Source organism: Ursus americanus, chromosome 19, assembly GCF_024610735.1.
Source record: "Ursus americanus isolate L20-20 chromosome 19, mUrsAme1.1.p, whole genome shotgun sequence".
NCBI lineage: Eukaryota > Metazoa > Chordata > Mammalia > Carnivora > Ursidae > Ursus > Ursus americanus.
The window spans coordinates 47242035-47264992 of record NC_142145.1 but is presented as its reverse complement, the minus strand read 5'-3'; the positions used below and the strand labels follow the sequence as shown (position 1 = coordinate 47264992).

Below are 22958 nucleotides of genomic sequence, written 5' to 3'. Positions count from 1 at the left end.
CCATCTGTTGAAAAGACTTTTTCTACAGAATTGTCTGTTGTGCCTTTATCCCAATTCAATTAACCATATAGGTGAGTCGTTCTGGATCCTGTATACTTTTCTGTTGATCTCTGTCTTTAGCTATGTGATCCCAGCCCTACTGTCTTGATTACTGTAGCTTTATAATAAACATTCAACTCAGGTAGTAAAAGTCCTCCCACTTTTTTCTTTTTTTACAAAGAAAATTTTGTTCTAAGTCTTTCACCTTTCCATATGAATTTTAGAATCATTTTTAAGATTTTTAGAATCATTTTTATTTTTAGAATCATTTTTAAGATTTTTAGAATCATTTTTATTTTTAGAATCATTTTTAAGAAGGGGTTCCAAGACCAAAATGTTTGAGAATTGCTGCCTTTCTATATGACTGTTGGTAAATTCTCTTAGCTCCTGTGTGCCTCCTTTCTCATTTTTTTTTTTTAAGATTTATTTATTTGTCAGATAGAGCGAGAACAGTAGGCAGAGGGAGAAGCAGGCTCCCTGCTGAGCAAGGAGCCCGATGCAGAACTCGATCTCAGGACTCCGGGATCATGATCTGAGCTGAATGCAGATGCTTAACTGACTGAGCCACCCAGATGTCCCTCCTTTCTCATTTTAAAAAGGAGGGAATGGAATAATTACCTCCATAAGGTTGTGGTAAAGATTAAATGAGTTAACTCATGGAAAGTGCTAAAAATAGTATTTGGTCCATTGTAGATGCTCTACAGATGTTTGATAACATGTTTGAATGAGTAGCTCATATGATATCAGAAACTGATTTATCTCCTTCTCCATTTCTTGGCCCAGTTCTTTGGTGTTGGTTCTTCTCTCTGTTTTCTCTCCTCTTGCTATTTCATGTTGGTTGCCAGCAGCTCCAGTGTTACATTGAGTAGAAGGAACTACTTTTTCCTCAGTATATCCATCAGAAGTCCTCTTCTTGAGTTTTATTGTCCTAATTGACTTGATTTGTCATTCCTGACCTAATCACATAGATGAGGTGGATATCTGACTGGTGTCACCTTCTTTGGTCCGCCTGTAAATCTAGAGAGTGGGTCAGTCCTCAGACTATACCGGAGAAAACTGGATTGAAGGGGGGAATGGATGTTAATGCCCACCATGTCTATGTAGGCCATAAGTTCTTTCCAGACGTGTATTCGTATATAATACACACACAAACATGCACACACACACACACACACACACACATTTGGTGGTGAGAATTGATAACAGATTCCTAAGGGGAAAATCATGACTCTTTTCATTTGATTTCAGTTAATAATGGGACTTGGTACCCAGGGGGCGGAGAAGAAGAGTGCAGCATCTATTGCCTGTTTTTTGGCTGCCAACGGCGCTGACCTTAGCATTCGAAATAAGAAAGGTCAATCGCCGCTTGATCTCTGTCCTGATCCAAGTCTCTGCAAAGCACTGGCAAAGTGTCATAAGGAAAAAGTCAGGTTTGTATCATTATCATAAAACTTAGTATTCTCTCTCTATATAAAGTACCATGTGGTTTCATAATGGAGGACTTGATTACTTGAAAATGTCTTTGTCTTTGCTTACTGTTTTTATGTTGACTCTTCCTTAAAAATTTTCCTGCAGACACTGTGTCTCTTATTTCGTGTTGTATTCTCTACATTACTGAATATGACGCTTTATGCATAATAAGTGCTAAGAAACTTTTCTAAACCAGTCTGATTTTCCAGTTCTCCTACTTGTTAGAGAAATTTATCTATAAGAAAAAGTCTTACTAGTGAAATTGCTGTGATTAATGTTAGATATATTTAGAATTTTAATAGACTTTTTTAGGAGAGGCAGTTCTCTAGATCTCTTAGATACACTCTAAGGTGTATCTCACACAAACTTGGTAATAATTCTAGCACCCTGCATAGTGCCTGACAAGCCTAAGTATCACTGAAGGATTGAAAGAATTTGAAAAAATGAACACATGAAGGAAACAATTCCTGATGGAGTTGTCCCTGAGAATGATATCACACTTGTCTTCTTCTCTAAAAGTAAAATATGTCAGTGATTTTAGTGATTATTCATAATGCAACTGATTTTCTTCTTATGAGATATTATAGACATACAAAGAGAGATATTTCATTACTCTTTTTATCCAAACGGTACTGTACAATTATTATTGCCCTTTATATCTGGTTCTTGTCATTGCACATTTCAGTAGTTGTCCCTTGATCTTTGTGTTCTCTTGCCTCTTTTATAATTTGGGTGTAATGATAAATGACTTCTCTTTGGAATCCATACCTTAGAGCTGTGTTAATGGGGAAATTAATGTAATGAGGTATATACATTTCTTTAAGTGTATCCTTAAGGAACATAAAATTCTATTACAAAATGACAGCATGCCTCTAAAAACACAGACAGAAGGCACTATAATTACTGCAGTAATAACTTTACCACTGGTGTCCGAGATGAAACTGCTTTGTGGGTGTGTCCATGTTCACGAGTCTCTGCAGATTGTGGCTTTCTATAGCTGTAGTTGGTCATTTTTATGTACTTCTGTGTCCCGTATCTACATATTTATAGATGAGTTTTGCCTTTCCATAGTACAATTTTATGCTCCTTAAGAATACATTTAAAGAAATGTCAAAACAGCAGCTGCAGTGACGTATTTTCCACAGTGCCCTGTCAGTTGTGGACTCTGATGACACTTCATTCTGTCTGTAGTTAGGATAACTAACGTGGGCTCTAGCTAGAATTTTTGTTTTATTCCTTTGCCCGTCTCTGCTGGTTCTATATAGATAAAACAGAGTCTGAGTGGAACTGTGTTCATGTTAAATTTTTTGTGAGTAGTGTTTTTGATTTCTTTGTTAAAAGAAGATTCACCCTTTTCCATTGGGTGAGCTATTCAATTTGAAATTTAAATAGTATTAGAAGTACATAAAGACGCAGAGATGTATATAAATGGAAAAATATAGCATATAGTGTTTCTTATACAGATGCATTAAGCTGTAGCTTAATTTTTTTAGCATAACTAAAGCTGTTTTTATGTATACTAATGATGCTCTTGATGTTTTCAAAAGCATTTTAATTAATGAAGTGATATAAATATTCTGATAGGATTGATTATAAATATTTTCTTTTACTAGTGGTCAAGTGGGTTCTCGAAGTCCTTCTATGATTAGTAATGATTCTGAAACTTTAGAAGAGTGCATGGTGTGCTCAGATATGAAGAGAGATACTCTTTTTGGCCCATGTGGACATATTGCTACCTGTTCTTTATGTTCTCCACGAGTCAAGAAATGCCTCATCTGTAAAGAACAAGTTCAGTCCAGGACAAAGGTAGTATATTTTTAATACAGTATTTTATCCTTTTATGAAGTTCTTTCACACTATAAATAATGATAAATAAGATTATATGATGCCATATGTCTGTTAAGTTTTGGTCTAAGAATGATTTAAATATGAGAATGTATAATTTATGTATTTATCAAGAGAACAATTTTGAGTTTCCTTCTTTAAATGTAAACTGTAGAAGTTAAAAATAAAATTGATCTACTATTTTGCTTTCAAAGCCTCTTAAAACCTAGAGATGTATTTAATTCCATTTTTTATTGTAGTTACTTATATATTACACCTCTTTTGAGTACATGGACTCTCATATTCATCTTTATAAAAGACCACTTGATTTTTTTTTTTTTTTGTAGAATGTCACACATTCTGGATTTGTTTGTTTTATCACGGTGTTCTTTACTTTGTTTCTTTATCCTCTATGTTTCCTGTAAACTGGAAGTTAGATCTCATGGCTTGATTAGTCAGCTTAAACATTTTTGGCAAGAAATTCTCACAGACGGTGCTACTCACTTTGTATCGTGTCCCACCAAGAAGCAGATGAAGTCTGACCACCCCGCTGTGAGGCCAAATTCTGTATCCTCTCGGAACTTTTTATGTTGTCTGACTCTTTGCTTTTTGAGACGTATTATTCTTTTCTTGGTTTCTGGTTTCATTCTTTTTCTGTGTAACGTAGTGCTTTATCATAACTGTACCAACTTACCCACTTCGGTTGTACTGAAATAATTGATTTTCCTTTTTAGTTTTTCCATATGTGTATGTAAAGTGAGATTTAAGTTTCTTACACATGATTTCTCTTAAGGTGAGTAGCTGTAACCAAAAGATATGTGTGGTGGTCTTTGGTTTCATTTATGAAGTTTATACTCTTTTTTCATTCTCTTCTTTTTATTCTCTTCATTTTCCCCTGATGTCTCTTAAGCTGTTCATTTACCTTCATTAATTAGAAAGGAGCTGGCACTAATTCTTTTAATAAATTAGCTGGCAGTGACTTAAAAGGTATTATTTTGCCAGTGCTTTGTACATTTTCATGGGGAACCTTCTCAGACTGGAAGATTGTTCCTTCTAAGCAACAGTTTGGGAATGAATCTGAAAGAATTTAAGCCATTCTCTTATTTTTAGATTGATCTGTGTATTCTGCTGTTGCACTTGAAACTTTCTGTGTTAGATTAAGCCCTATTTCAACAAATCTTTATTGAGCACTTGTTTTGTAGTGAAGACAGAGATGTATATGATAATTCCCTCCTAAAAAATTGTAACCTACGGGTAAACTCTGACTTAGATTAAAAGCTACTCTGCCATAAAGGATGTTGTAGGTGCTTTAAGAGAGCTGTAAAGTGAGTTCAGAGCCCCAGGATGCCTGCTGGAAGCAGAGTCTCCAATACGGATTAACCCTTACTGGTCCTCTGGTCCAACTCTAGGATTCAGAGTTGAAAACAACTGAAGCTCAGAGAGATTTACTCAGAGTATCAAACACAGGTCTCTTGATTCTTAAGTCCTTGTTCTTTCCCCTGTCTGATGACACACAGACACAATTAGGAAATGTCTGCAGAGTTCGGAAGATTGACGGAGCAGGGAGGTAGAGAGGGAGGAATATGCTGTCATTCTGTTTCAGACCACTTTTGAATTCCAAGAATTAGTGGACTGTCAGTTTGACTTTAAGAAATTTTCAGACCTGTAGAAAAGTACAAAAAGTACATACCCACCAAATAGATTTGCCAGGTTAGCTGCGGAGCCTTTGAATATAAAGAAATAGTGACCCCAAGTGGTTAAAGGATAATGAACATCTTCATTAAAGATAAATTATAAAACTAGTATTTAGTGGAAGGGGGAATAAAGAAGCTTTGTCTCTTTAGCAATTAAAGAAATGTAGATAAAAAATTATGAATTACCATTAATCATTCCTATCCAATTAGCATAAATAAAATTTTAAAAATGCTAGCCAGGAAAGTGGAAAATGGACACTCTCTCAAACACAGCTGCAGGTTAAATAAATGGGTTCATGTTTTTGAGAGACCATCCTGACAATATTTATAAGCCATTACAATAAATATGCTTTTATTTAGTAATTCCATTCCTGGGAATATAACCTGAGGAAAAAATCCAAAGGGGAAAGAAGTTAAGGCTACAAAGATTTTTTTCATATATATTTAATAGGAGATTTGGTGAGTAAATGATTGTTTAATCAATTTGATAGATTATTTTAAACTCTTTATGAACATTTCAGATGTATAAAGAGTTGCATTGGAAATCTTTTAAAGAAATAGCACATCATTATATAGAGGGGAGAAAAGAATTATCATGCATGGGGCACTGATACTATCTTAGGCATTGACCTAAACACTCTACACTTAATATCTGATTTACAAACCTTTACTACCCTGTGAAGAAAGGTGGTTCTTTATCATTCAGATAAAATGTGCTGTGGCTTAACAATGTTAGGTAATTTGTTATTATTGGAGCTGCAGTTTGAATCCAAGAATATGAAGTTCTCAACCCACCATGTCTTACTGCTTTCCCCTGTTACTCAACTATAGAAATTCTATGTACATAACAAGGTATAAGTTGGGAGAGTCCATAGAGAGCATGTATGCAGTATTTGGTTAGTTAGGTGAAGTTATGGGTGACTGGTGGTCACCATTTTTGGACAGGAATATCAAGTGGCACAGATCTGGGTAAATGTGAACATGTGCCAGAAGAGAGACAGGTGAAAGATAGATGTGAAGCAAGGGCAGTGGGATGGGTGGGGGGTGAGAAAAGCTAAGAGCCAGGTTAAGAAGTAGCTGTGCTCTCAAAATTCAGAGGAAGTGGAGATGAAGAGGAGGTAAAATTGAGGGAAATTATGAATAGGTTGTGGAGGACTTGAGGCTTTAGAGATTAGGGAGAAAGAACAGCCTACAGCCATGAGCTCCCACCAGTGTGGGGGAACTGACCAAGTCCCGGAAAAGTTCCTCCGACGTGGATAAACAGAAAAATTCCACCTGGGCTCTAGAAGTCTGCTAATCTGGCTGGGTTTTTATTAATATTAGAAGTCTAGCTTACCTTACATTTATTTTTATACTTTTTTGTTTTTTAAATTTTTCTGCCAAAGTAGTTTTTGAAAAAAATTAAAGTCCATTTTGGTCTTTCTGACCACAGAGGAAATGGAGTTTTCTTTATCATTTTTTGGGACAGGTAGGGAGAGTAACATGGAAATAGAACCTGTGAAGGGCCAGGGTATGTAAAGGTAAAAAAATGAGTAACCAAGAGAGTAGAGGACAGAGGAGGAGTGCATATTAAGTTTCCCGTGCTGAGAGTGTTGCCTTATAGAGGAAATACACTTGGATACAAAAGGAACTGTTAGAGTTAGGAGATTTATCTGTAGATGTTCACACTTGTGCTGTAACCTCTTTTTTGTAGATTGAAGAATGTGTGGTATGCTCTGACAAGAAAGCAGCTGTTCTTTTTCAACCTTGTGGACACATGTGTGCTTGTGAGAGTAAGTAGCCTGTACAAAACTTAGTGTTTTTATAAAAATAGAAAATGAAACAAATTACAGCTTGAAGTTGTTTTTTTTTTTTAAATAACCCATGAACAAAAACATGGGTAGCCCTCTCTAGAACCTTCCATGTCTTCCTCTGTATTGTGTATAATGTCACCTATGTCCCTCCTTGCTCCCGAGTGTTAGAGAAGACAGAATAAGCTATGTGTTCTACCCACTCACATTTTGATTCATCTGTGTCACCACTAAATGATCTCTTCTCACACATGGTAGAGACTTATTTCCAAAGACATTTAGTCTAGCCCTTTTCACATATAAAATTAGCACATCCTCATTTGTCTTCACCTTGATAGTGCCTCTCCTGCATACTTGCCCTAGTACTGAACCACCCACAGCAACCATTTGGGGCTATAATGTCTGGCCTTCTTAACCTTTCTTAATCTTTATGTCAAAAGAGCTTATAGGACTCTTTGGGAGAATACATTAAAGTTCAAGTGATGTTTTAAAATAGCTCTTAAACATATTCTCTCAAAGGCCTTTGCCTTTTATACCTCGCCTTTTCAAATTCATGTACTGTTCAGCATTCTCTTCCTTTGTTTTCATTTGTCAGTGAAGGATTTTAAGCAAGTTAACAACTTACACCTTACTTAAATGGGCTCAAGGTAAAGCATGGTGTTTCCTTTTTTTTTTTTTTAAGATGTTATTTATTTATTTGACAGAGAGAGACAGCCAGCGAGAGAGGGAACACAAGCAGGGGGAGTAGGAGAGGAAGAAGCAGGCTCCCAGCGGAGGAGCCTGATGTGGGGCTCGATCGAGGATCTGGGATCACACCCTGAGCCGAAGGCAGACACTGACCGACTGAGCCACCCAGGCGCCCCTGGCGTTTCCTATTTTAAACTAGTTCAGGGGTGCCTGGGAGGCTCAGTTGGTTAAGTGGCTGCCTCCAGCTCAGGTCATGATCTCGGGGTCCTGGGATTGAGCTTCCAGTGGAGCTCCGTGTTGGGCTCCTTGTTCAGTGGGGAGTCTGCTTCTCCCTTGCACTCTGTCCTGCCCCCCAACTCCCTGCTCTTGCTCTCTCTCTCTCTTTCTCATGAATAAAATCTTTAAAAAAAAAGTTCCGTCAGTAGGTACTGATTTTCAATATAATATCTAAGTAATACACAACTTGTATGACAGATTAATCTTATTGGCATAGATTTGCTTTAAGCCTTGGTGGTTTTTTTCATTCTGATAGGCAGCTCCTCAACTAAAGAAAGAATCAAGGTTTCTTCCTGTAACATTGTCCTCAAGTAATTGTTTTTGTTTTCCAAAGACTAGTATAATGGCTGTTACGAACCTAGGAGGGCTTGTGGATTTCTGTCTTAAGTAGAAAGAGCTCAGGTTACTTAAGTTTTCACAGTCTAGGGGCTGGCAAACTTTTTCGGTAAAGGGTCAAATAGTAAATATTTTTGACTCTGTGGGCCATTTGATTTCTGTAGTAACTACTTAAAACTCTTTCCTGTTACTCAGCTCTGCCATCATAGTGCAAAAACAACCATGGACAATATGTCAATGAATAGGACTGCTTTTCATTAATACTTTATTTACAAAAACAGGTACCTGGGGGCGCCTGGAGGCTCAGTCTGTTAAGTATCTGACTCTTGATCTCAGTTCAGGTCTTGATCTCAGGATTGTGAGTTCAAGCCCTGTGCCTAGGGCTGCACATTGGGTGTGGAGTCTACTTTAAAAAAAAAAATGTGAGCAAAAACAGGCACATGGTTGGGTTTGGCCTGGAGGCTCTAGTTTGCTGACGCTTGTCCTGGACCTAAGTGAGACCTACAGAGACTTGAAAGCTGGTTATAATGAGTAGTTGGTAATATAGATTTTCAAGCCTTATTACAGTACTTTCTTCAGGAGTTTCCCGAAGTTTTTACATTGTCTGTTGCATTCACATGTAACGAGAGTAGCAGCTAACTTTTATTAAGCTCTTACCTTGTACCAGACATTATTTTTTTTAAGAGAAGAGAGAGCATGAGCACCAGGGGAGGGGCAGAGGGAGAGAGAGAATCTTAAGCAGGCTCCACGCCTAGTGTGGAGCCGGACGTGGGGCTTGATCTCACGACCCTGAGATCTTGACCTGAGTCTAAATCAAGAGTTGGACCCTTAACCCACTGAGCCATCCAGGTGCCCCAGACATTTTAATTACTTTTGGAGTGTTTCCTCATTTATCTTCACAACAACCCTAAGAAGTAGATTGTTTTTCTCCATTGTACAGACACCTTGTTAAACATTTATTTGCCAGAGAAGATGAAATTGAGGTGGAAAATGCCTCTCTTTCAAGGAAAGTACAGTGAAGCACTTAGTCCTTTACCTACATCTCAGTAATGTTAGGCAGAGTATCGGAACCTCAAAGAGTATAAAACAGTGCCTTGACAGGGCAGAAGAAGGAGAGATTGTATCTGTTTTGGAGGAAAGGAAGAATTTTCTAGAAACAATGTACCAACCTAACTTAGTAGTTAAAAGAATTTGTGATAATCGTGGTTATATATTATGTATTGAGGCACTTAAATTAATCCTTTAAATTTAAGGAAAAAAATCTGCCCTCAGATTTAATACAAATCCCAAATGAGATTTCTACTAGCATTAGTTCCTACCTAGTGTGTCATGCATAAGCCAGCATCAGACCCATCTGTGTTTAGGCCTTGACATGAGATCGGCCTTGATAACCCTTCTCTGTCCACTGGCGTAAGCACCATTAGGATTATGTGCCCCATCTTGTCCATGTCAGTGGTTTTGTGCTTTTTTTTTTTTTCTAAGATTATTTATTTATTTATTTGACAGAGAGAGAGAGAGAGAGACAGCCAGAGAGAGTGGGAACACAAGCATGGGGAGTGGGAGAGGAAGAAGCAGGCTCCCAGCGGAGCAGGGATCCTGATGCAGGGCTCGATCCCGGGACCCTGGGATCACGCCCTGAGCCGAAGGCAGATGCTTAACAACTGTGCCACCCAGGCGCCCCAGTTTTGTGCTTTGTTAAAGTTTAGTGCCTGGTCATAAATTATTCCTGGATACCTGTCACAGTTGTCATTTATTTTCCATGTTTTTGAAATGGTAAAGACCCTTGCTACTTAGATGAAGATATGGAGTATACTTTCATAGTAAATGCTTGTGGGAAAGGATATATTGAAGCGTTGTATGTTATTTTGTAATTGATTAACAGCTTCAGATGTAGAATTAACAATGCACAACCTGTATTTGTGCCTAGGTATTTCTTCTTTGGGATGGGAGAGCATTCCTCTGATATATAAATATTAGAAAGTCCATTATGACACGTTTGATGTTTTCTTGACTGCTACATTAAAAAAGTAGTTACTAAACAATTTCCTTATTAGATTACATCAGTTTGATAGAAAGAAGAGAATTCCTCAACATATTTTAGGAATTTTAGGGATAAGCTATTTACAATAGAAAGTACGTTTAGAAAATTATGTGAGCAACCTTATAATTCTATATTAGTTAAAACTTATGGAAAGTATCTTTCTCCTTTATTCTCAAGGCTTAAGATCCTGAAATATTTTTTATTTAAAAAAAAAAACAAAAATCCCTTTCACAATTTATTCTAATGTATTAGAAAATGCCATTATTTTCATTCTCAAGCCTTAAGATCTTGAAATATTTTTTGTTTAAAAAAAAAAAAAACCACAGGGGTGCCTGGGTGGGTTGGTTGGGCGTCTGCCTTTGGCTCAGGTCGTGATCCCGGGATGCTGGGATCGAGTCCCATGTCAGGCTCCCTGCTCAGTGGGGAGCCTGCTTCTCCCTCTCCCTCTGCTCCTCCCCCTGCTTGTGTGCGCATGCTCTCTGTCAAATAAATAAATAAAATCCTTAAAAAAAAGCAAACCAGAAAAATCCCTTTCACTATTTATTCTAATATATTAGAAAATGTCATTATTTTCATAACAATGGGCTCTGTCTTCTAGAGGCTGCCTATGAAGAATATACATTCGTAGGTCAGTAACATTTTAAGAAGGTAGAATTGTGCATTCATAGAATTTGTTTAATGTTTCAGTGTGAGATTTAAGTTATAAAAATGAGCAGAGAAAGGCAGCCCTCTTGTCGTGTTGTCTCTTGTAAGAAGTATTCTATTGCTATTTTGCAGACTGTGCTAGTCTGATGAAAAAGTGTGTGCAGTGTCGGGCGGTAGTTGAACGAAGAGTGCCTTTTATTATGTGCTGTGGAGGGAAAAGTTCAGAAGATGCCACTGATGACATCTGTAAGTGTATTTTCTTGAGCTTGTTCTTACTTTGTTTTCTTGTTGGGGCTTTCATGAAGATCTCGTCTCGCGTGTAGTACACTGTTGCCTTGTAAAGCACAGGGTTTGTGACCCAAAACTCCAGAGGAACGGGGGGGGGGGGGTTTGCTCTTATTACAGGAAACTTGAGGTTATGTTTTTCTAGGTTGCACTATGATTATAGAACTTGAAGCATTTGTCTTTTAAGAAACATCCACGTAGGATATAAAGAAAATTGTTGTATTCTTGCTTAAAGAAAATATGCTGTTTTTAAGATTAAATTTAGTGTATCTTGGCAGAACAGCATATTGCACATTTTTTCAGTTACACAAGTATTAATGCCTCATTCCTTTGTGTAGCAAGTTTTACCTAGTGCATGTCAGTATTTTACAGAATAGTATTTATTTGGGACAGAGTAACTGTAGATATACTGAAGTGTAACTCAATGAAGGAGTGGAAAGATGAAAAGTAAATTATTTACTTTCAATCTTTTTAATACTGTAGCTGTATAAAAATATTTTTCATCTTTGCACTAGATATCAGCTTGGATAGTATCCTTGATTTCTTTGTTCTGTGTATGCATGAGGAAGAACATTAGTATAACCACCTTTGCCCAGGGTTTTTTGTCTTTATCACCAATAGAGTAGAATAAAAGTCCCAGGGACAAATTAACTAGAGTTAAGAGAGTAAAAATCTAGAGAGTAGTAAAAGTTGAAATAGAAAATTTCCCTCCATTTAGGAGACCCACTGATCACAGCTTTTCTTTCATGGAGTTCCTCATCTCGGATCAGTAGCAAGGAGGGTTGGGCAGAGAGGAAGGAGCCTAGGTTTTTGTGTGTTCTTAGAAACATCATGTAAGAGACTTTATAATCATTGCTTCCAAAACTGGCTTCTTAAAAAAGTGCTGTGCTGCCTGCATTGTTGGGTTCGTACAATGCGGAAGCAGAGAGAACAAGCATAAAAGGTATTTGTGAGCTTGTCAAAGGAAGCAAGTAGTACCTCAGAAAACCCAAAAGTCTGTGTGTAGATTGTTGGCTAGCTGAGTTAAATATAATTAGAAAATAATGTGCAAACCTATTTCTTTCTGAAGATTATAAATAGAGAAGTGTAATACGAATGTCACTACTGCATCTGTTGTCCATGAATGAGAAAAATTTTTAAAGAGGATTCTAATAATAGTCTTGTGTTTTCAATAAAGGAGTAATAATTTTAGAAATAAAAATCATTGCTATGTCAAAACAATCATAACATTAAAATATTTATTTTATTTACATTATAGCAAGTGGAAATATTCCAGTATTACAAAAGGACAAGGATAATACCAATGTCAATGCAGATGTCCAGAAGTTGCAACAGCAGTTACAGGACATTAAAGAGCAGGTACTAATGATTCCTTCTTGGTGAATGATGATTATAAGAATGGCATTTAATAGTTTTCTATAAAACTACCAATGTTTTATGTAGTAATCTTGGCTCATATTAGGGTATCAATTGTAGTGTTTAAATATTTGCAAAAGGTAATATGTTTCAAAGATTTAATCAGGCACTTTCCAATAAACATGAAAAATGCTCAACCAGATGAGTAATCAAGAAATGAATATTGGGGTGTGTGGCTGGCTCAGTCACGCATGTGACTCTTGATCTCAGGGTCGTGAGTTTGGCCCCCCCTTTGGGCATAGAGCTTACCTTAAAAAAAAAAAAAGAAGAAATGAAAATTAAAACTACAGTTAGATGCCTTTTCTTACCTACCTGACTGCATGGAAAACTCAGTGTTAGAAATTGTCAGTACTGGGGTGCCTGGGTGGCACAGCGGTTAAGCGTCTGCCTTCGGCTCAGGGCGTGATCCCGGCGTTCTGGGATCGAGCCCCACATCAGGCTCCTCCGCTATGAGCCTGCTTCTTCCTCTCCCACTCCCCCTGCTTGTGTTCCCTCTCTCGCTGGCTGTCTCTATCTCTGTCAAATAAATAAATAAATAAAATCTTTAAAAAAAAAAAAAGAAAAGAAATTGTCAGTACAAAAGCGTTAGAGTATGTAGCAGCTGTAACTCACATGCTGCTGATGGGAATGTAAATTAGTAACACCTCGGGAAAGTTGGTCATTATAATCATATAACTAAGCAGGATGTTGTTTGGGGATGCAGGCTTGGAAGAAATTGTATAGGTGGTGTTTAAAAGCAAGGGTAGTGGTTTTCTTGGCTGGGATGACTGGAAGGGAGCACAAGGGATGTTTCTTTATAGAGAGATATATAAAGTGCCAATTACATACACCTGACCAGTTTGTGAACTTTTATCAAACTGTACATTTATGATTCGTGCACATTTCTGTATAGATGTGATACTTCAGTAGAGAGGAAAAATGTATATTTTTCTGTCTCACACACACACTCAGACCATAAAAGCAAAGGAAGGAAAAAAGCAGTATTTAGAATAGTGGGTATCAGTGAGCGGTAGATGGAAAGTATTTGGGAGGATGTTTGGAGTGGCTTCAAAAGAAAAGGTAGCATTCCATCCTTTAAACTTTCTTCATATCTTATACATGCCAACAGAAGTTCTCTTTTATCTACTCAATATTTAATAGCAGCAACAGTAAAATAAAGAAGTTAGTTAAAACTTGTTACATATACAGTGAGTAAGAAAGTCTGTTTTCCCCTGCCCCAACCCCCCCATTTGATCCAGCAATTAAATCAGATCCAAAGGGTTGAGAAGCAAAGGGTGTTATTTCTTTAGTTTGGGTATCACGTCAGTGTTCCATGCAGTTGTTAATCATCACTCTTGTCTTTTCTACTGAATTTATAAGAAAGTAACATAGTCAATAAATAGAGTGAGTCAAGGTAACTAATGACCTTCGTGATATAGTAATATGGTAGTTACAGTAATTTAGAATTAAATGTATATATTTACTAGGAATTTAAACACCCATATGAAAAGATGAAAACTCTTATGACTCAGCTAGTTTTTCTTTTGAAATCTCGCACCTAGTAATACTTATTATATAGTGAATAAGTAAAGATAAACATGGATTTACCAGTTCTTATGTAGGAACATAAAAATAGGAACATATTTAGCTCATTCTGATATAAAATAGAACATTTCAAAAATCTTGAATCTCCGTAGACTCTCATTTCCTTTCCCATAAGACACTTACAGAAAAGTAAAACTGATTTTTGAATACATCTTCTGTGAAAAGCATTTCATCTCCTAATGGTGAATTAAAATTGTTCTTAAAATGAATAATGGCACTTTTTGAGCCCTCTTATGTATCCTTAAAAATTCAGCTCTACCTTTATCCAAGTTTAGCACTTCAAAGACATTTCTTCTCCCTTAAACAATCTTCATGACCATATTGCATCACTAAAATATTTAAACAGTTACAGGAAAATTCATTTTTTGAGGATTGATGGGATTTCTTGCAGGGATTCCTTCAAGGTTACCAAGACAAAGTAGCTGAATAACCCTTTTTAAATTTTAAATCTCCAGACTTTCTGTTACCCCAATGTAATTTCATGTGGTGTTAAGGATATAGTAATCTCTAAGTAACTTAACCTAGGCTGTGCAGATGTGTTTACTTTTGGAAATAAACATTATTAATTAACTGCATATAACTCGAAAATTTAAGGGAAAAGAAACTCTCTTAATGGCACTAAAAGGCTGGTTTGGCTTTCTAAGATAAAAAATAAAATTTTCTACAACTTTGTTTCTCAAACTTTAAGATAGATAAATGTGAAAATTTACTTCGGAAAGCTGTGGTTAACAATTTAGATTACAGTTCCTTCCCCCTCCTTACCACAATGCTCTCTGGTATTGTCAAAGTTGGTAACTACATTTTCATATAGGCTTTAGGCCTAGTTTATTAATTTAGACATTCTTCATTTCTGTGTTATTTGGGAAAAGATATAATTCAGAATGAAGTATTGTGATGTATTAAGGTAAAATGTATTTTTATAAGTATAAAGTGTAAAATGTGTTTTTGTGAATGAACATCTGCTTTTCTAGAGTGTTTTCATAGAAGTATACCTAACATACTTCTAAAGTTTTCTGAGTTCATGAAGGTACATTTATTAATATGTAACTTAGGCTAAGTGTTTTTAACTTGAGGGGATTCTACACTGATAGTAATCCAGTGAAGCATGTTTCAGAGCAGGAGCTGTGGGCCACAGAACCCTAGTTCACATTGTGGCCTGCTGTGGGGAAGTGGTTAGCCCCACGAAGCCTCGGTTTCCTTGTTTTTAAAGTGGGAGTGATAATAGGCTTGAAACTGTATCATAAAAATACATCTCATGTATTTTTAGGGACATCTCTACACTGTTCCCCCTCTCCAGTAGGCCTGATACATTGTCATATTTTCATACAAGAACAGCATAGCACCCAGAGTTGGGGAATCTGACTGAAACTGCGCCTATTTTTATCCATTTCTTATTAGATTTTGGCATTTGCAATTTTTGTTTTATGTAGTATTTATTTTAGGTAGTGCCTTTGATATAGTCCTGACACTACAACCAATATTTCTGTTTTATAGGGATGACATTTTAACTGTTTAAAATTTTTTAAATTAAAAAAAATTTTTAAATTTTAGAGCAACAAAAGATTGAAACAACAAAAGAAAATGATGTTATAAAGTTGTTACATATTACAGTTTCAAAATATAAAATGTCTCGGCACTTATTGCTTTGTTATTTCACATTCCAGACCATGTGCCCTGTGTGTTTGGATCGTCTGAAGAATATGATTTTCCTCTGTGGCCATGGAACCTGCCAGCTCTGTGGAGACCGAATGAGTGAATGTCCTATTTGTCGCAAGGCTATCGAACGAAGGATTCTTTTGTATTAATTAAGAAACTGTGTTTTCTTAGCTGAAGTATTGGTCATGAGCTCTTAGTAAGCTGTTAAGCTAGTTGGAGGTTCTAATGAATTAATTTTTAATATCATAGTTTCTTTGCTAGGGTGTAATTAGACTGTAAATGTGCCAGAACAAAAAACCTCTACAAGACAGTGTTTGAAGTTGTGTTTTTTGTTTTTGTGTCTTTTAATTTGAAACATCAAATCCATGTAATTCATAGGTAATTTACTTGTCACTTCTAAGGGGAAAAATCCTTTAACGATCTCCTATTATTTTTGTTTTTATTGGATTTTTTCTTTTGGTTTATAAATTTGTTAGACCTCAAGAAATGTAGTTTCTTATGATCAGCTATCCTTCAGTTTATCATGATTTTACACAGTGGGTTGACACAGGTACTCAGAACAGTCATGCATCAAATGAACGGGACAAGTCAAACCATTAGGTCACGTGTGTTAAAAGACAAAATTATAATACAAGTTTTACATAGTTAATACTGAAGAGAGGATTATCGTTTTAAGATAAAAAGTTATGCAAATGATTCTGAATTCTTAGAGTAAATGGAAGCTTGGAATGAGAGAGTGGTGACTTTCCATTTAGCTTAATTTCTAGACGTAAAAGGAAACTTGTTTAACTTGAATCAAATTTCAAGGTGATTGACATGAAAAGGAAAAATAAGCAATCGTAGTGGGGAACTGTAGTGGGGAAGTGGCCAATAAATAAGTAGCTACTAACTGACCATTAACAGTTGCCTTTCATATATATTAATCTATACGCTGTTCTGTTTACCAGGCTTTAAAAACAAAAGTCTGTGAAAAGTGTACCTCAGTTTTCCCTGTGGTTACTTATCCAGGCTTGATCTGACCAGTGAAATAATGTTGCCCTATTTGGACTTCTGAGGTTCCATGTAGCTTTTCTCTTGTACTGACTAGTACCCCAGTGGTCTGAGAAGGATAACTCATTGTCCCAAGGCAGCAATCTTTTTCTTGTCCGTATCTGTTCATTCTGACAGTGATACTGGTTCTATCTTCATCATAGGCCCTACTTCCATTTTCTTTCAGTTGCTAAGGCTTGTTGTAAAGAAAACACTCTCTTTATACCTACAGATGAGGATATTATTTAAATTACCAACAGTATCCAAGATGTAGTAAGTAACCTAATAATACATACTTTTTAGAAAGAGTGACCAGGACATTTGCAGAAATATGTCTGATTACCTGTAGTTTGTTGTGTTTTTTTTTTAACTCGGACTTATTCTAGAGCCCTCCTTCGAATGAGTAGTCTTACTCTCTCTAGGATGAATCCACATATAAATAAGTGTTTTGGGGTCATTGCTGCTAGAGTATAAAAATACCAGCTGTTTACAGTGGTGTCTACTATATACTGTGTATAAGCTTATTCCTAAGGGTGTAGTTCTGTGGTAGTTGTTTCCTTTCTTTGATTCTAGTGGTTCTTTCTTTTTTTTCTTTCTTTTTGTTTTGTTTGTTTTTTGGGGATTTCTTTTTGTTGTTATGACAACTAAATTTAAGAATATTCCTGGCAATTTAATGGCTGCTGCCTTTGCAAGTCCTGGTGAAAACAGTGGTGAGCTTTGCTGGCTGATTTTGTAGTCTCAGCAATTCCATATCTGTGTTTAGCTGAATAACTTAGGATTTAGAACAGTAAAATTTTTATAAATTTTAAATTTGAAAATTTATATGGATTCAGTTGTCTAATAAAGGGCCACTGAGGCTATTTTTTAAGCCATATTTTAATGTTATAGAAAGATAGAACATCTGACATGATGTTCACTTAAAGAAATAGGCTGTTTTCTTTCAGATTTGAAAATAGCGGAAGTCAGGATTTTTTTTCTTCCATGCCATAGGCTGCCCATCTCTTTTCCACTAGATCAGCTGGAGAGGAGGAAACACCTGGCTGACTCGTGCATGGTTTGGCCATCCAGTGAATTCTGTGGTCTAGAGCTCTGCTTTACTTAAATCCTTTTTGTCTTTGGAGCTTGCAGTGCTTAAACTTACATCCCTAAAAGGCAATTTCATTTTCCAGACTAGTTTATTTCTTCTACATACATACAAAATACAATTAACATAAATTATTACACAAAGTCATAAGGTTGCTATGATTATAATGCTGTGTACTTGCGGATTTTCTATATTTGTACCACTTTGAAATTTGTTTAATGAATAGACGGTGTTTCTCTATTCATGTTTTCAAGCATCTGAAAAATTATTTTAAATTTGTGTTTGTGAGCGAGAGTAAGATTAAGAACTGAGTTGTTTAAGTGACTTTCTTCTAACTCTGTGAAATCGCTACCTCTTACATGTCTCTCAGCCCCACTTTCCCAGTTAGATATGTTTCCTTCTCATCAGCTCATCATCATGTGCCTCAGAAGAGCTTTTACTTTTCCTAGAATCATTAAAAACAAAACAAAACAAAACATAGCAGACATAATTCAAAACATATTTATTGGGCATCAGAGGCTAGATACACAACACTGAAAAATGGTCAGCAGTTTAGCACACGCAGAATCTCTCATGCAGCAGTTGTACATTTGAAGAAATCTGTAGTCAAGAAGGGATCCAAAGGTACCGATAACACTTCTTCCTAATGTTTCAGAAGAGTTGTCATTAAGTAGCATTTGGATTCCCTCTCTGTACCCCCTCATTCCTACCGCATTTTCTCCTTTAAGACTATCAGCTTTGTTGCCCAAAACACACACACAACTTACCAGATGGTGCTATTCTACTCGTTTTTGTTCACATAATTTAACATTCTTACTGCTTTTCCTATATACATATTTAATTTTGTTGGGAGCAAGAAGGCTTTTCAAGAGAAGATCATTTTGTATTAGGGTAGGAATAGTACATTAGACAGATGCTTAGTTTAGCTGGCCAAATCATAATTGGACAAGATGTTTGTAATTTTAAACATTGCAAATTGACCAGCTAGTTACTGAGACCTAAAATTAATTGATAATGTTGAAAATAGCATTCTTAAATTTGTATCTTTGATGGCTTTAGCCTGTAAGAGCATTTTAGCATATTGGAATGCATGCTGCTTAAGATTTGTCCAATTCGAATTTCAAAGCTTGCTGGGTCATCCTCTTGTTTGTTATGAATTTTGGACCCTTTTTGACTAGGATTTAGTTACACTTACGAATTAAGAGACTTAGCAGTGGGATAGGATAGGGAGACAGTAAGGAGTTGCAACAAATAAGAAAGAAAAGTCAGTGTTTGAATTTAGAGAAAAAGGGGGTTTAAGAAAATCATGTGGATTTCATTAAAGCAGTAAGCAGAAAGAGTATACTTGATTGAGTAATAAAAAAAGTCTTTCATCCAGTTTTTAGTGTCATTTAATTGACAATTACTTTGTAAACTATACGGTTTAATACATCTGGCTTTAAAAAAAAGTCCAAAGGAAAAGCACCTATCCTGTCAGAGTATCTAAAATGATATAGTAATAATTTGTGTAAAAATTGAAACTTTGGAATAGATTTTTTTTTGCAATTTTTAATTGTAAAAACACTTAACATGAAATTTACCATCTTCACCATCTTTAAGTGTGCAGGTCAGTAGTGTTAAGTATATTCACATTGTTAAATGGCTATCCAGAACTTTCTCGCCTTGCAGAACTGAAACCCTGTACCCATTAAACAACTCCGTTTTCTCTCCTCCCCTCAATGGAGTTTTGATTAAATATAAATCAAGAGTTTTGATTAAATATAAATCAAGAAACATCCTGAGTTATCTTAATAGTTTGTGTTTACAAGATTTAAAGTCATGGTCAACATTAAGTTCCTAAGATTTGGGGGATGACAGAACTTCTTCCCTTCTTCCCAACTGTTATAAATCATATTGGGTTGGAGTTAAATGTCTGTTAATTGGAAGGGTTTGTTACTTCATTTGGAGCCGCCGGTGAGGGGAGCACACACATTTTCAACATTAGAATTAGGTTAGCTTTGAATTTGTAGTGAATGGGGAAGGTTGTAGATTTTCACAGACTATGTGTGCCTTGTCAAAAATGTCAGTTGTCTTTAAGTCTCCTTGTAATGGTCTCAAGATATTTTTTTTCTCTCAAAAACGCAACCTAATTTTATTTGCTTGAATATTATGATAGGAATGCTTACTGATATTACTTGATAATCATATGATAGCCTTGGAACTTAAATATATATATATATATATATATAACTATAGCAGTATTAATAATCACAGTTGTACTTCTTTAACATTAAATTTGAGGAAAAACTATTTAATGCTGTCTCGTGTACATTGCTTTGCTATAGTGAGGGGGAAAATCTTTTAGATTGAGACTCAGTTTACTAATAAATGGTTAGTAGAGGATGAATCTAGAGTATGAAAATATGAACGAGTTAGTGGAGCTGAGGAATTGAAATCGTAAGTTGCTGCATCGGCATTTTCTACCTCCTTTTCTGTCAGAGTATTACTTTTCCAGCTTTCATTCTTTTTTGTGACTAAGGAAGAGATGGGAACCCGAGGTTCAAATTGAAATTTTTATGTTGTTGAGGATTTAAGCAGTAGGTACAGGAAGGGTGACTTGCCACATCAGTTTGGCACGTAAATCCATAACGACAGGTGACGATGGACATGTACAAAATGTGTAAGAAAGAGAATACTGCTGCATGTTTTACTTTTCCTGTACAGTCTACATGACTTTGTTTCATAAATGTGACTTCTTTCCTCCAAAATGCAAAATGGTCTTGTAATTTTCTATAAAATAAACAAATACGCCATTTTGTCTGAAATCTATAATTTCAGGAAGCTATTGAAAGTTCTGACTCAGGGCTTTGTAACAGTTTAAGCAATTGTTAATTATATTTTGGAAAATCCATCTACATAACTCTTCAGTGCCTTGAAAGAATTATTAACTTGGCAACACTACTAAAACTTGATAGAAGGCTGGCTTTCGTATGGGTGTATCATCACACACACGTTTTATAAGGCGTATTGCTCAGCTTGTGTAATAGCAATACTGCCTGTGTGCTGGGTTTGGGTAATTCTTTAAAGGAAGTTTTCTAGATTTGCACTTGATATTTGTTTTTTTAAAAAAGTATTTATGGCCATGACACTGTTACCAGGAAAGTAATTCTATAAGTCATTATGCAAAGTCATGTATAAGTAGCATCTGGGAAGAAGAGCTAGGGTTCATACAGTTTGCTATTTTAATATGAAAGGAGGATCTGTTTGGTAAACACAGATTGTCTTCCCCTCATGAGAAAAAGACCTTTTGTTCAAGTGATTCGGTTTAAGAAAGTTTTTTTTAAGGAAATCATGGATTGCATGTCCTTAATGCGAATTTTACTTAGCCTGAATCCACAAAATTGTTTTTCTGTTAATTTCAGTATGCTTGTTAGTCTAAATACAGTATATTCAGTGTGATAGAAAGCAGTTTAATTGACACATAGCAGTGTTTTGCTTTGTATTTTTTCCGGTGTTTTTAAGCTCCCACTTGATTAAAGTCTTGCTCGTGAATATAGTTTATGTATGGCAAATGATTCTCGCTTATTAGCTTTTGTTTAAAAAACACTTAGCAAGAGCTAAGCTTTTAAAAATAAATGCAAACATTTACCGTTAATAAAACTTACAGTGTAATATTATATAATGCTTTTCTCTGATCTTTTGAAAGGATTCTTTATATGAATTTTGATTTTTAAGGTATTTGAAAACATATCTCAATATATCAAATCTATTATTGGAAAGGAAATTATCATGTCTTTGAGAAACAAGTTACATACATCTCCAACTCAATATAGGATGTAGGTACCCACATCTAGAAGGTTGTCATTACAATTGTTTACATTTAAGGTACCTCTGTCTAAAGGGCCAAAGAAGCTTTTCATATTTTAACACCTCACACTCTTTCAGGATATTGTGAAATTAGTAGAAATAGGATAAATTTGATAGAAAATCAGTCAACCAGTCAGGAAGACTCAACGTTTTCTATAAAAAGTTTATTCCTCTTCATAATTCAGATGTAGATTTCATTTTCAAAAGATAAATAACATTTTAAAGCAATGATTTATTTGGCCTTTTTAGTGTTTTGTGACTAAACCAGTAATTGAATGGTTTGGAGTTAATTTCTCAAGTTAATAGAAGCAGTTATTTGTCATTATTGAGAGGTTGTCTTGTTCTAGTTCAAAGATTCAGTATGTGTATCTGGAATGTTTAAGAGGAAAACCATCTGAAACAAAATCTTTTAATTGTTTATTTGAAAAAATGTGTATTCCAACTTTAAAATTGTGAATTTATTTTTGGATAACCTCTAACTGTATTTCTGTTGCTGTATAATTAGATATTTCATGGCAATATTTTTTATTAAATTGAAACTGTATAGGTTTTTAAAATAAAGACATTTTAGAAAATCTGATTTATATTTTTTATCATTGACAGTTATTCATCTTCACAGAAGTTCAAATTACTTGTTAGTCTTAGAGTGTAGCATTTCCCAAACTTACTGATGGTGAAAACTTTTAAATGATGCATTACAGAGTAGTGATAGTTTATAAGATAGAATGAAGGCATGGATTAAAGTAGGACACCAGAACTTATTTCAGGTAATTGCTGAAGAATAATCATTTGACAAATGATCTTTTTTCCCTTTAAAACAAAACTAGTTGATAAACTCATTTTGTTAAACACACACCAAAAAAACCTTATAAGCATAATAGGAAAGGATGAGAGAAGATCTGGAACAGAGCCCATTGATCACTGTGAATTGATGACATATCAGTGAGACTGTTGGGTAACGCTGCTTTTGCACTGATGCTGTAATCCAGTGTAATGTGTTCATGCTTTAGGTTCCTCTTCATATCAGGTCCTTGCATTCTCAAATATGGCCGCTTTCTGAAAGGCTGATTTTCAAGTCAAATAAATATTCTTTACTTTTCATATAGTTAAGAGTATTACCCTCCCTGTCTCTCTTCTTCCTTTCTATAGAACACCAGTTAATGTCTTGAGTGGAACATTGACATACGGATTGGAAAAGGCTTTTACAGGTGATACTAACCGTGATTTAATAGGGAAATAGGGAAGCAACCAAATCA

The 22958-nt window shown here is 35.6% G+C and overlaps 1 protein-coding gene across 1 annotated transcript in view; it reads left to right on the top strand.

Annotated features, from left to right (window-relative positions):
• The window catches only part of MIB1 (MIB E3 ubiquitin protein ligase 1), a 128869-nt gene extending 106587 nt beyond the window's left edge, over positions 1–22282 (top strand). Inside the window, exons 16-21 of the mRNA XM_045781962.2 lie at positions 1288–1469; positions 3123–3315; positions 6721–6799; positions 10935–11048; positions 12346–12446; positions 15752–22282. Of these exons, the coding sequence (XP_045637918.1) occupies positions 1288–1469; positions 3123–3315; positions 6721–6799; positions 10935–11048; positions 12346–12446; positions 15752–15892 (810 nt within the window). The 3' untranslated portion in view covers positions 15893–22282. The remainder of the gene's footprint in view (positions 1–1287; positions 1470–3122; positions 3316–6720; positions 6800–10934; positions 11049–12345; positions 12447–15751) is intronic.
• The last annotated feature ends 676 nt before the right edge of the window (positions 22283–22958 follow it).